This window comes from Fukomys damarensis, unplaced genomic scaffold (genome assembly GCF_012274545.1).
Source record: "Fukomys damarensis isolate Sample0158 unplaced genomic scaffold, DMR_v1.0_HiC HiC_scaffold_38, whole genome shotgun sequence".
Taxonomy (NCBI): Eukaryota; Metazoa; Chordata; class Mammalia; order Rodentia; family Bathyergidae; genus Fukomys; species Fukomys damarensis.
The window spans coordinates 66,871,787-66,885,310 of record NW_022900950.1 but is presented as its reverse complement, the minus strand read 5'-3'; the positions used below and the strand labels follow the sequence as shown (position 1 = coordinate 66,885,310).

The 13,524-nt window shown below is 37.5% G+C and overlaps 1 protein-coding gene across 1 annotated transcript in view; it reads right to left on the bottom strand.

Annotated features, from left to right (window-relative positions):
- Mgat4d (MGAT4 family member D) overlaps window positions 1-13,524 on the bottom strand; it is a 27,146-nt gene continuing 13,622 nt past the window's right edge. Inside the window, 5 exon segments of the mRNA XM_019205527.2 lie at window positions 1-364; window positions 367-385; window positions 3,189-3,235; window positions 4,733-4,866; window positions 6,802-6,939. Of these exon segments, the coding sequence (XP_019061072.1) occupies window positions 242-364; window positions 367-385; window positions 3,189-3,235; window positions 4,733-4,866; window positions 6,802-6,939 (461 nt within the window). The 3' untranslated portion in view covers window positions 1-241.

The window sequence follows — 13,524 nt, the reverse complement described above, 5'->3', positions numbered from 1 at the left end:
CTTTTGAGTTGTATTATTTGAATTGCACAAATGACAAAAGTAAGGCCAAGAAGTTAACGTAGCCTGAATTTTTCTTACCACAACAGATAACTGGATCTTTAAAGATGTTTGCTAAGTTTATAAACACTCTTCATAACATACAGTTGTGTCATAGAAGAATGGTGCTTAAGCCACCATTTTTCATCATCTTTCTCACATTACCACACCTTCTCTAAATGGTATTTTACAAGCACATAAAACATTACATATTACCAAAGTTACACTTCAAAAATCTTACTTTCAAGTATTGTTCTTGTTCAGTGAATGATGAATGTATACCCACGTGCTGGAAAAGAGAAGGTTTATACTGCTTGCACATTTTCTCCTTTTGTGCTTTACATTTTCCCTAGGGAAAAAGAGAAACCACAATCACCTGTAAAAACTCAAACCTCCCCTTCTATTGCATTTACTGATAGCACAATGTTTATTGTGCTGTTTTTTGCTAGAGTTATATATATATTTTGTGGTATAGGAAATCGAACTCAGGACCTTGTGCTTGCCAGGCAGGTGCAGTTCCACAGAGCTAAATCCCCAGCCCTTCGCTAACAGTTTAAAAATCAAAAACATTTAAGTCTTACTTGTCTTCATAAGAATAATAGCACAAAAGAGTTGGGGTAAAAGGAATTTTTAACTAAAGCCATGTATTTTTGTACACTCAAAAAAAAGCAACAGGGCCAGGGATTTAGCTCGGTGGCACTGCGCCTGCCTCACAAGCTTAAGGTCCTGAGTTCAATCCCTGGTACAAAAAGTAAATAAATAAATTTTAAAAAGGCTACACTTGTGCCAGCTATAATTTTCCCTTTCTTTTTATTCTAATAATTTAAGTGAAATTTTTAGTATTTTCCTTCTATCCATTTGTCACAAGACATTATTCTGTCTTTCCCTTTCTAGTGTCATTGATAAATTCTGTACTGCATTACATCCTCCTTGATGTCTTCTTAAATAATAAAATTAATATGATTAAAGCAAAAAGCTTGTATGTTATTTAATGGATAAAACTGGATAATCTCCATAAAAATAAGAATAAGATAGGTGATCTGTGGCATCATTCTTATTAAAAACAGGCATTTGTGACTGGGAAGGAGCTCAGTCTTTGTGCAAGGTTCTGGCTTCAAATCCAGCACCACATTGACAATAACTCCAAGAAAGCAATAACATTAGATAGTTTTTAAATGTATAAGTTTATATTTAATAAAAGTCCTTTTGAAAATAGCAATGTGGCTTCTAAAGATAGAATAACAGAAAGTGAAGGCTGTAACTGACGCTTACTGACAACTGTTTGGAGAACTATATGTTGGTTTTTTTTTAGCATCTTTATTTTTAAAAGTTAATACTGATAAACCAACAAGGACATCACTAAAATACAAAAATACTGCTCACAAAAGTTGTAATGTGAATCTTGTTATCATCAAGATAAAGAATGGGAGACCAGATAGAACTTTAAAAATCTTCCTTTAGAGACAAGTAATACAATTCTAAAAAGAATTTAAGTTTAGGTATTGCATTGTTTATTAAAATGTTAAGTTCTCGAGAAAATGTTTATTTTTCTTTGCCTAAAATAAAAAGCACGACAAAGTTTTATACACATGACCTCAACACTGTGTAAAACTGGCAGTTTCAACTACGTTGTTCTGAATGTCTCAATCACAATTACTGTGTCAGATAATAGCAGTCTCCCCAACGGTTCTTTTCAGACTGTCAGTCACCATAGTGTATTAACTCAGTAATCATGCAGGGCACAAAGTTCAGTGCCCAGACAGCTACAGAAAAAAACAGGTGCACATCAGTGACTAATCCCAGCTCTGCGTTCAAAGTCGGCAGGCAACTGGTCACTGTGCATCTGTTACTCACGTCACTTACAGTCTCAGGAGTCTCCTAGCCGCAGACAAATTCATGTGGCATGAAGGTGCAGAAAGCAATAATGCAGGCAGTAACTAATGTGATTACGAGCTAGTTGCCCATTGGAATGTTGACAGCTTCCACTGCGTGACACCTCAGATCCACAGCAAAGGGAAGTTGGTCAGGGTGAATTTGTCATCGAGATCAATGAGGAAGGCGGTGGCTGTGAAATGCAGGTCACACTTTGGCAGGAGGTGATGCTGCTAAAGTAAGCTTCTCAGTAAAGAAACTCAGAGAATACGTCCATGACCCTGGAACTGCCAATGATAAAATGCTGGAACCTGATTTGTGCTCAGAAGTATAACAATTTGCCAGGGTATAGAGCAGGTGTTAGGTTTTGAGTTACATGACAACAAAAAGGTAAGCACTATTTAAACTATTCTCAATAAATTGTCTCACAGAAGTGAAATGCTTTAATCCTTGATGATTTCAATGCTTTAAAGTGCAGTGTATTCTAGTCTTCCTGAAGAAGGCCTACTTACACATTTAGATTCAACTCAATTTCTAGCTTCTTGAAAAAGTCTTTTTTTTTTTTTCCTTTTCTTTTGTGTATGTGTGTGTGGAAGAGTACTGAGGATTGAATTACATCCTCGGCCTTTTAAAATTTTGAGACAGGGTCTCACTAAGTTGCTGAATTGTCCAGGCGGATCTTGAACTTGTCATTCTCCTACGTCATCCCTCAGAGCCCTGACACTGCACGTGTGAGTGGCTACTCCCAGATAAGAAAATGCTTTTCTGTTAGGAAAAATAGTTAAATACGACTTCTGTATATTCTTGTATTGCCTTCCCCATACCATTTGATCACGACAGCCTCCCACGGTGATTTGTTTTTCACGAATTGTAGTGCCCATTTGAGCATAAGAATTTGGAAGGCTGAGTATCTTCTATAGCCTCTTGCTTGCTAAAATAGCTTTTTATGGATTCACCAGTATGTGCTCTGGCTGGTTACAACGATTGTACCTCATGCCGTAGGGAATACAATAGTGTTTTGAACACTATTTAGCAGATTCTGTCCGTGGCAGTAGACTTCATGAAGGTTATATATTATGACAACAATAACCTGTGAATTCTAGTAAGTAGGTGTAGTTTATACCTCATCACAGCTTTAACAACAGCTACAGATTGTTTCTGCACAGCGACGTTCATGACAAAGCATATGATCACTAAGAAATACTATTACTATGGAACAAAAGAATAGGTTGGAAAGATGAGTAAATGGCTAATTTTATAATGTACCATGCAACACTTACCTTTTCGTAATCATGTCAACAACAGATTTTGCATAATCTCCATTGCTCTAAAAATGAGGAAAAATTCAATGAAAGTAAGCCGCTTTATGATTTTATTATTAAAAGAATTTTTGTTGTCTATAAAGCTGTATGTGGAATGTTAAGGTCCACACATTTTCCAGCTTTTTCACTTTTTATAAGAAATTTTTCAAAAACCATGTATTTTTTAAAATGTGACTTGAATACAGAAAATATTTTATCCTTCATCCCTTCCCACAATATGAAAAATTACCATCCATTTTATGCTTAATTAATACACAGAATGTTCTATATCTAAAAGTATTTTGCTCTAAAAATGGTCTTATTGGAATGACTTATTTTAAAGAACTATTCTTATGGACAATGTCTTCATTTTCTGAATGTTATATGATAATAGGCTTGCTTTAAAATTACACTGCAGTTTTGTGCCAGTATTGCTCAGTTTGAATCCCAAAGTTTCTTCTGTCCTAAACCTTGTGAACTTGCTCTTTGAACATCAAACAGTGTGCTGGCTTAGGCCACAAATTCCCTCCAAAAAGTCATATGGTACTGACATATACATAGCACTATATCATTTTACTCAAATTTTCAAATTATACAGTGATTACCCTAAGGCATTAGGGTTAAAATAGAAATCTCTGGAGCCATTAGAGAAATCTAGATTAGAGAAATCTTTAATTACTGAGCAAATTACTTAACGTTCTTTAAGTTCTTGTTCCTTCCCCTGTACGATCACGTACCTACTTTACAAGGCTGTAAACACAGGTTGTAAATAACGTCTACAACAATTATCCACAATTCCTCAGGCATAAGAAGGAGTTCTTCAATTAATGGTAATTATTGTGGCTTAATATAAATTATTTCTGGAGATATATATATATATATTTACACCAACTTTAAAAAATATTACTATTAATAGTCCTTCAACTCTCTAGGTTCCCAGGCTGGCCTTAAATTCATGGTGATTCCTTCTGCCTCAGTTTCCCACATGCTGGAATTACAGGCATGTGCCACCATGCCCAGCAACATACCAATGTTTTATTGAGCTAAGCAGATCTTATTACCAAAGCATCAATTTTAGTGTTGTTTGAGGCTGGGGATTTGGCTCAGTGGTTCCCACCGCCTGCCTTGCAAGTGCAAGGATCCAAGTTCGATCCCCAGTACCAAAAAAAAAAATAAATAAATAAATAATAATAATAATAATAATAATAATTTTAGTGTTGTTTGTAAATATAATTTCTGTATCTTATAGTATACAGGAATGCTATATTAGATGTCATTCAAATTTAGCAAAATTATCTACCCTACATTAAACCATTTTGTTTTCTTTGTAGACTTACGTATTTCTTTCTCAGTGGTGTCAGAAAGTATTACATATATTGTCTGCAACCCAAAAAAGGCATGTGTGGGTTCCATTGTTTTTAAATTTTAGAATAAAAATTTAAAATGATAAAGTGATTCCCACTGAGGAAGGGAATTTGGAAACAATAGGGAGAGAATAAGAACTTCTTATTTTTCATACATACATCTGAAACAGAAACAATCACTACACAATCCTTCTCTTCCAGAGGTGTGATCCTGGTGACAATGGAGTTCAGCGTTTGCTTCAGGTAAGTGTGATTTCCTCTGCTGACAGTGGGAATGCCTAGTGCAAAAGAAACTGCAGACACAGGAGTACGGAAGCATCGTCTCAAGGCACAAATCAAAACACAGCAACATCAGTTCTGTACTTCTTTGTTTGGGTTTGTCTTACGCTAATAAAAATAGCATTTGAAACTGCATTATAAGAATAACCCTATGTCATCGCATCTTACGTTTTCTGTTGGAGGGAATTCTCATTTATATTTTAGTCAATGTATTAAATATACTCCACAACAGTGAAAAGACTATAAAATGTTTTCATCAGTGAGAAAAATGTTTGAAGTAATTTCTAAGTGGCTTGTGGAATAACTTCATGCCCTTAAGTGGCTTTCATTGCCCAATAATAAGTGAAGCACTGAGGAAGACCAGCCCCATATTACGCTGAAGGAGCACTGCATTGAGATTTCAACAAGGAATTCTGCCCGTATCCAATCGTGGTGGCCCCAGCTCCTAGCTGTGTGAGTGGAGCGCAGCTTCTCCATCCTCCGTTTCTCCACCTTGAAAATGAGGAGAAGAACTTCCAGAATGGCTAAGTGAGGGACTCAGAAAATAATCTTCCTAAAGAGCAGCTAGAAAACTAAAAAAGAAATGGGTGAAATAATTATTTTAGGGCCATAACATACAACAAAGTGAGAAATGTTTATTTAAAGAAAGAGACCAGCTGGGCGTGGTGGTGCACACCTGTAATCCCAGCATTCAGGAGGCTGAGGCAGGAGGATCTCTGTGAGTTCGAGACCAGCCTGGGCTACATAATGAGTTCCAGACCAGTCTCAACTACAGAGTGAGACCCTGTGTCAAAAATAAGAGAGAGAGAGAGAGAGAGAGAGAGAGAGAGAGAGAGAGAGAGAAAGAAAGAAAGAAAGAAAGAAAGAAAGAAAGAAAGAAAGAAAGAAAGACTGAACCTTGGAAATGGCTGCAAAAATTAGTGTTTTGCTGATTACCATTGAATTTGAACATTAGAGCCATTAGGTTGACCTTGAGCTTACTGTACCCTTCCTTCTTCAACAGTGTGCTGGGAATATAGATGTGAACCACCACGCCTGGCTCCTTTACTGGTTTATATCATGATATATTCTGAAGATGAGCCTATGGGTTTATAATGTGTGGTAAAAATATCATCACTCATTCTGGGTTCCCTTTTTAATACTGTGTCTCTAATGTGCAGAAATTCTTAATTTTAATGTAGTACATTTTAGTCATCATTTCCTTTGTAGTTCATCCTTTTGGGGTTCGAGAAATCTTTGTTTATATCTCTAGGCCCTAAGAACATTCTCCCAAGTTATCTTCAAGAAGGCCTATTATTTTTCTTTCATTTTGGCCCTACAGTGCACCTGAAATTGATTCTTATAGGCAGTGTGACACAGGAATCAAGCTTCAAGGGGTGGGACGCACTGTCTTGGTACAATTCTTGGGATGGCTTCTGTTAGTGTTCCAGCACTAAGTCATTAACTGCTGTCGGATACAGTTCTGACCTTGGGCCCAATAGCCTTGCTTCAATCGCCACTGTTTTTTCCCTTATTTTGTGTAACTGAGCTCATGCTTTAAGGGTGAAGCATTGTCTCTCTGTAAAACTTTTGCTAACCTGGGTTCCCAAAAAGATGGGGAGATAGGAGAACAGCCAAGTACAAAACAGGTTTTCAAGACCAAAGAGAAAAGCTTTGTCAAGTATTTAGTGGAGGCTTAAAGTATATTTGACGCATAGTGACTCATTTTCAATGTATCTGTATTGAAATAAAATTTTGAATCAAATCACTAAATATTTATACAACTGTGTTTTTCTGCTAGACCAGATAATAACCTGGCTGTTGATAGGCAGAGCCTTCTGAATGCCCGGTAGGCTGGTGGTCTCCTCTCCACCTGCCTATGATATTAATGAATTACACTTTCAAACGTAAAAGTATTCTCCTCAAATATCAAAATATCTATTCAGTTTTTCAATTCTGAAGTTTCTTACCGCCTGTTTTCCCTTGGCCAATGATTACTTTAGGATAAATTCTTTTGATTTTCTTTAGATGAGGAAGAAAGAGCTTAAAGTCTTCAAATATATTAGACACTGTTTCATCCTCACTCGGTGTATCAACTTTCTTCTCATCTGAACAAGAAAATAAACAGGGCTTCTGAGGTTTTAGCTATAGGGATTTTTTCCTCTCTGTTACAACATTTTTAAATGAGGGTAATAAGTTAATCCACAGATTAATTTAGTATGAAAGAGAAAGATATCCTTAAATGTGAATTATCAAAATTATACAATAAAATGTACTCAATGATTTTTTTTTTTTTTTGAGACAGGGCTGTGCTATGTAGTTTAGGCTGACCTTGAACTCACTATGTATCCCAGAATGGCCTTGAACTCTGTTGGTGATCCTCCTGCCTCAGCCTCCTGAGTGCTGGGATTACAGACAAGCACCACACTCAAAGAATATTGATTCATATTTATTTTAAAAGCAATTTTAATAATCCTAGCACCATGAGTTATGCCACGGACAAACAGAACTGTCAGTTTCAAGTGAAACATGCTGGAGAAAATGGCTTCTTCTGCAATTCTGCTAAATATCACTACATTAAAGTTGCATGTTTATAACCATTTTGTAACCTGTTAACATTTGATGACTCTGTACCCTTCATTAAAATTTTCTTAAACAGTTTCAAAAAAGATAAACAAAGTCAGAGGACTCACACTATCAAATTCTAATTTATAATATACAATTTAGTGGACCGGGGATTTAGCTCAGTGGTGCCACTGCCTGCCTTGCAAGCGCAAGGACCCAAGTTCGATCTTGGTACCCCTGCCAAAATATATATATATACAATTTAGTAATGAAAACAGTATGGCATTACATAAAAATAGATGCATAGCCCAATGGAACAGACAAGACAATATAGAAATGGATCCACACACATGCATGACTGATTTTTGACAAAGATTGAAGGCAATCAATCAATGAAGAAAAGACAGTTAATGGCTTAGTGCTAGAACACTTAGGCATCCAAGGGAAAAAATTGAACCTTGATCTGTACATTAGACCACTTACAAAATTGAAGTCAAAAATTTTATAACTATAAATGTAAAACATGAAAACTATTTGTAAAACATGAAATCCTTTTGACCCTCAGCTAGGTAAAAAGGTCTCACATACATCAAAGAAAACCTGCCCCAGCCAGCAGGGCTCGTAATTAGCAGAGCTCGAGAAGGGGAGATACCTGGAAATGGGACAAAAAAGGCTCAGAAAGAAGGAGACCAAGCAGAGGCTTGTCAAGGTCTCGTTTATTTTAGGCACAGCAAACGTATATAAAGACAAAAAAAGAGGGGGCAATTCTATGGGGGAATTCCAGAGCGCGCAACTGCTGCAACAGGACATTCTTGAGATAAGGATACCATTAGCTTCAAAGCGGATCTATATATCACAAGCTGTCACAAGATGTTGTTAGGCGACAGATCATGTCACCGCTCTGCTCAAGGCCGTTGTCATGGGTAACGGCACGTCCGTGTCAGTGAGGTGACTCAGAGGTTAACATGGAGGTGGTTATGTTAGGCTCAGAAACAACTCTGAGAGTATATATATTTGGTTCACTACATCTCTTCCCTTTTTACAATAATAAATGAAGAGATATATATCATGCAAGCCAGGAGCGGAGGCCAATTAGTTTAGAAAAGCTATCCCAGGTGCCCTGATCTTGTCAGTAGGCTTTAACCATAGAGGGGGAGTAGAGGCCAGGTCTCCGAGTTCTTTTTTGATGCCGATTTTCGGGGAGGGGCAGTCACAAACATGTTTTGGACTTTAGGCATCAGCCCCTATGCAACCAAGCTTGCTCCTCAAAGAACCCAGAAAGACAAGCAAGTTTGTCTCATCCTTCCTCGGGTACTTTGTCCCGGGCCTCTGTAGGTGCCTATATCCGCTTTGGGATATGTCAGCTCTGGGTACTGACAAGTTCCGAGGGAGGTTTATCAGGATTTAAAGGAGATTATTCCTTAGCAGGAGTCAGGTGGACAATCCTCTTCTGGATAGCCTTGATCAATCAAATTGAGGCGATGATAATGAATTTGGATGGACTTAGCTTGCATGGTATCTATCTGTTGTTTGATAAAGGCCATGAGTCTATTAAATAATAGAGGCCCTATAGTTAATAATATTAAGAGCCCTAATAAAGGCCCTAGTAAAGGGAGGAGATAAGGCAAAAATCCATTGACCCCAGTCCAAAAAGGATTCTCATATAATTCTTTTCTGCACTTTTCTAAATCTTTCTGTAAGGTTTTAATTTTATCCCTGACAATATCAGACTTATTTGCATAAAAACAACATTGTTCTTGAAGGGCGAGACAGATTCAGAGGAGGCTTGGGAGTACATCGAATATGCAACAGAGCAAAAGGGAGAAGCTCCACCCAACTTAATTCAGTCTCTAGGCTCAATTTAGTTAAAATCTCTTTTAGTGTTCTGTTAGTTCTTTCTACCTGTCCTGAACTTTGAGGTCTGTAAGCACAATGTAAATTCCATCTAATTCCAATGCTTAGGCTAATTAGTTTAGACACTTTAGCCATGAAGGCTGGGCCATTGTCAGACTTTTAAAGCAAAAAAACACAAACCTAAGAGGAGGGGATATGATAATATCATAACAATCTTATCTGACCTAAAACAAGCATTAGGAAACTTCTATAGAGTCAGGACGTCATAAAACACCAGATGACTCAAAAAACTTGAAGGTTGTTAAGTTTGAGAAACTTCAGAGCAGCACAAAATGTCTTAGCAAGATAAGAAGAAATAGGCATAAACATAAACTATCATGGGTAATAGTAACCTTGGCAATTATAAAGGTGGGGTAACAAAGATAAGGAACTACAGTCTTAGGAAACAGAAACTTAGTCACTAAAACAGAAACAACTCTAAAATGGTTCCACTTAGCTTAGGATGGCAGCATTCCTGCCAGCTCGTAGGCCAGCGCCCAATAATTCCTCCTTTGTTTTTATAAATTTTGATGTTTTTTAAGGGTATGTCCGAGCCTGTCTTAGGTTGGGAAAAGCATTTGGCTGTCTTACCCATCATTGGGGTCATCTGTTTTATAGGTCTATAACATGATGAAGATTTAACAGAAGCCCCTGTCTTAGGTTGATCAGTCAAACCTTTTCCTCTTACCCGTCTTTGACTTTCCGGACCCTCATTGAAGCTCTCTTTTTATCTGAGCGAGGTAAATACCCAAATTTTCAGAGGAACCTTCTTTAAAGGCCAAGAGTGCATGTAATGTTTTGTGCTGTATATAAATCTGATTTGAGATAACACAGTATTTATGATATTTCACATATTAGAGGCCCCATGTCAAAAACATTCAAACTAAGGCTAGTAACTTTGACATCTGACAATAAGCGTATTTCTCCCAATGTAGTAGCAGGTTTCCAAATGTTGGTTTGAGGAAAACGTGAATCTGTTTTCCAAAGTCCTGCAGATAAGCTTAAGTTTGTGGAATTTCGAAATGACCAGTCCAAGACTTTCGAGATGTATCATTAAATAACCTTTCCGGGGGATAGTAACATAACATATTTTCCATAAAATCATAGTATTAAGGATAGTGGAGGTTTACCAGTCCCATAAATCCTCATTCTGGATAAAGAAGGGAAACTTTGCTTTTTGGAATGAGATTTCCGCTTGTGCACTGAAACACATCCTGGAGTTTTCTCTGCTGCTTCAGGGTTGGGGTCCTAATCCAGTCTCCTCAGTGGAAACCCAGCATCAAGCTGTTCAGGGATAGTGGTAGGTCTATAAACATATCTGTAACCATAAGTAGGTGGAGCAGAAGAGAACGGAGAATATCTGGACCAAAAGGTTATTATCATAAATATGTTGGAAAACCTGCATGGTCAAACAATATGAATACATTTTGTATACCAGAAAAGTGGCAATAATAATGAATTCTTATGTCCTGTAATGTAGCTTTGTATCAACAGGATCTTCCCTTTTTTTTTTTAACAGAAAATAGTATATTTTGAAGATAACCATCAGAAACATGTTATAATAACATATTTATAATTTAGACCTTTGATGATAACCAATATAGACATTTTTAACAACATTTTTAACAAGGCATATCTTTTTAAGGCTATGAAAATTATTTTGGTGGCTCCCATTAGTGAACAAAGATTAGAATAAATTCTCTGAGCAGCTGCTTCTTTATTTACCAAAAGGAGCGTATCCAAACTTAAAGGTTATATTTAATTATCTTTTAAGTTTTTTATTTGATCCTATAAAGCCAGGTTGTAGAAATCAACAATCTATTTGTTTTTGACATCATTTTGATAAAGAACATATAAACATCTTTGAACATTTAAAACAGACAAACATATAACACTTAAGACAGACAAACATATAAGACAATTTTAACGAGTGCACTCAGATGGTTTTGGCCAATTGAATTATAAAATCTTTTTGTTATGACTAGTCAAAATTTTTGCAGGTCAAAATTAATACAGATCTCTTGTAGACTTAGGGTTAAAGGAATGAGTACTCTTCTTGACTATAATTGTAAACCTTTTATAACAAACTTGAAACCAACAAGCAAACATAAATAAATGATTTCCATATACCTCTATATACTTAGGCCTTCTGGTTTTGTATATGTTTCTTTACCTGTTTTTTTAACAAGATGAGCATATAAAAACCTTTCATGTCAAAAGTATAACTCTTACAGCTTTTCTAATGTTTTTTTGTCTCATTTACTATTAACCTTCTATAATAAACTTCAGCTTAAAGTGTCCTTTTTTTGTTGTTGTTCTCAGATTGTTATATTTTAAATTTGACTGGCTGCCAATAGAACAGTATTAACCTTGAGTTTTTATCAACAAAGTACAGAAAAGAGCAAGTTAACCTTATAATCACAATTCAAGAATTTGCAATGCACAAGAAATGTTTAGAGCACACCAATTAAACTTAAATCAAATAGTTAAAATTTTATAACTTGATTTCCCTTGTAAAATCTCTTTTGATGTCTGGTAAAACACAATTGCAGTTTCTCTGGCTTTGTTTTGGATTCCAGACCCTTGCAGGCAGCATCAGGCTGATAACACAGTGTTGGCCTTGGAGCTCTTAAAGCCTGGAGTGTTTTATTTATTCTCCTAATTAAGTCTCTTTCACAGATAGTAATATAAGAGGTTAGTATATTCCCTCCCTGAGGCCCCTTCCAAAGACAAACTAGGGAGCAACCCAGGGGATCTCACCATTTAGACAGAGGATTTTATCCATTCATTTTCTTTCTGTCCCATTACTGGTGAGCTGGCCTCCTCGTCCTAGAAAGGGAACCCAGGAAATCCTGGGGGGCGTGCCTTTTCCCTTTCAAGGAGGCAGACAGTCGCTTGCTCTGGTGGGAGTCGCGTTGACACAGGGAGTGAAGCTTTCCATGAGAAAATTTAACCCCGTAGTTATCCTCTTGCTCAAGGGAAAAAAAACCAATTTTAAAGTTAATGAGAAAATAGTCCAATGGGGTATTTTTGGAGCTTGATCCTCCCATTTTGTTCCTAGGAATGAATCTAAGGTTAACACTCAACAGACAGGACACAGACAAGACACACAGGTGCCATATAAAAGAAAAAGAACTTAGATTCTACCCGGAAATCCTCGTCAGGGAATCATTAAAACAATCTTTGACTCTGTTCCAACGTTTCTCGTCGACAGTTCCTTCAAGAGGAAACCAAGGATAAGTCTCTTCTACAAATTTGAAGAAGTTCATTAAATCCTTTTTCTTAACCCGAACTCACTGCGTCTTTAAGGAAGATTTTAAACCTTCAACAAACAACTGATGTGTACTTAATTTTTGTCCCATAGTTCGCGCTGCTCACTCACCTCACAGGTCGCTTTCTCAGATGGGTGGGTCTGAGCGGACTGTACACGGAGCCAAACTCACCAACAAGGCGGAGGTCCTGGGGTCGATCGGCTGATCTTCCGAGCAGCGTCCACCAGGTGAAGACCCCGTGTCTCGAGCCCCACGTTCGGGCGCCACTTGCCCCGGCCAGCAGGGCTCGTAATTAGCAGAGCTCGAGAAGGGGAGATACCTGGAAATGGGACAAAAGCGCAGAAAGGAGACCAAGCAGAGGCTTGTCAAGGTCTGGTTTATTTTAGGCACAGCAAATGTATATAAAGACAAAAAAAGAGGGGGCAATTCTATGGGGGAATTCCAGAGCGCGCAACTGCTGCAACAGGACATTCTTGAGATAAGGATACCATTAGCTTCAAAGCGGATCTGTATATCACAAGCTGTCACAAGATGTTAGGCGACAGATCATGTCACCACTCTGCTCAAGGACGTTGTCATGGGTAACGGCACGTCTGTGTCAGTGAGGTGACTCAGAGGTTAACATGGAAGTGGTTATGTTAGGCTCAGAAACAACTCTGAGAGTATATATATTTGGTTCACTACAAAAACTTGACTAATTGGACTTAAAAAAAAAATGTTTGCCCTCTGCAGAACATCAAGAAAATAAAGCGAAATATGGTGGTGTACATCTGTAAACCCAACACTTGGGAGGCTGAGGCACGATGAATGCAAGTTCAAGTCTTGCATGGGCAACTTAGTAAGACCCTGTGTCAAGGGAAAGGGATGCATCTCAGTGTGAAAGCTCTGGTGTGGTTCCATCCTTGGTAGGAGAAACAAAGAAAAGAGAGGAGAGGGGAGGGGGAAGAGGGGAGGAGGGGAGGA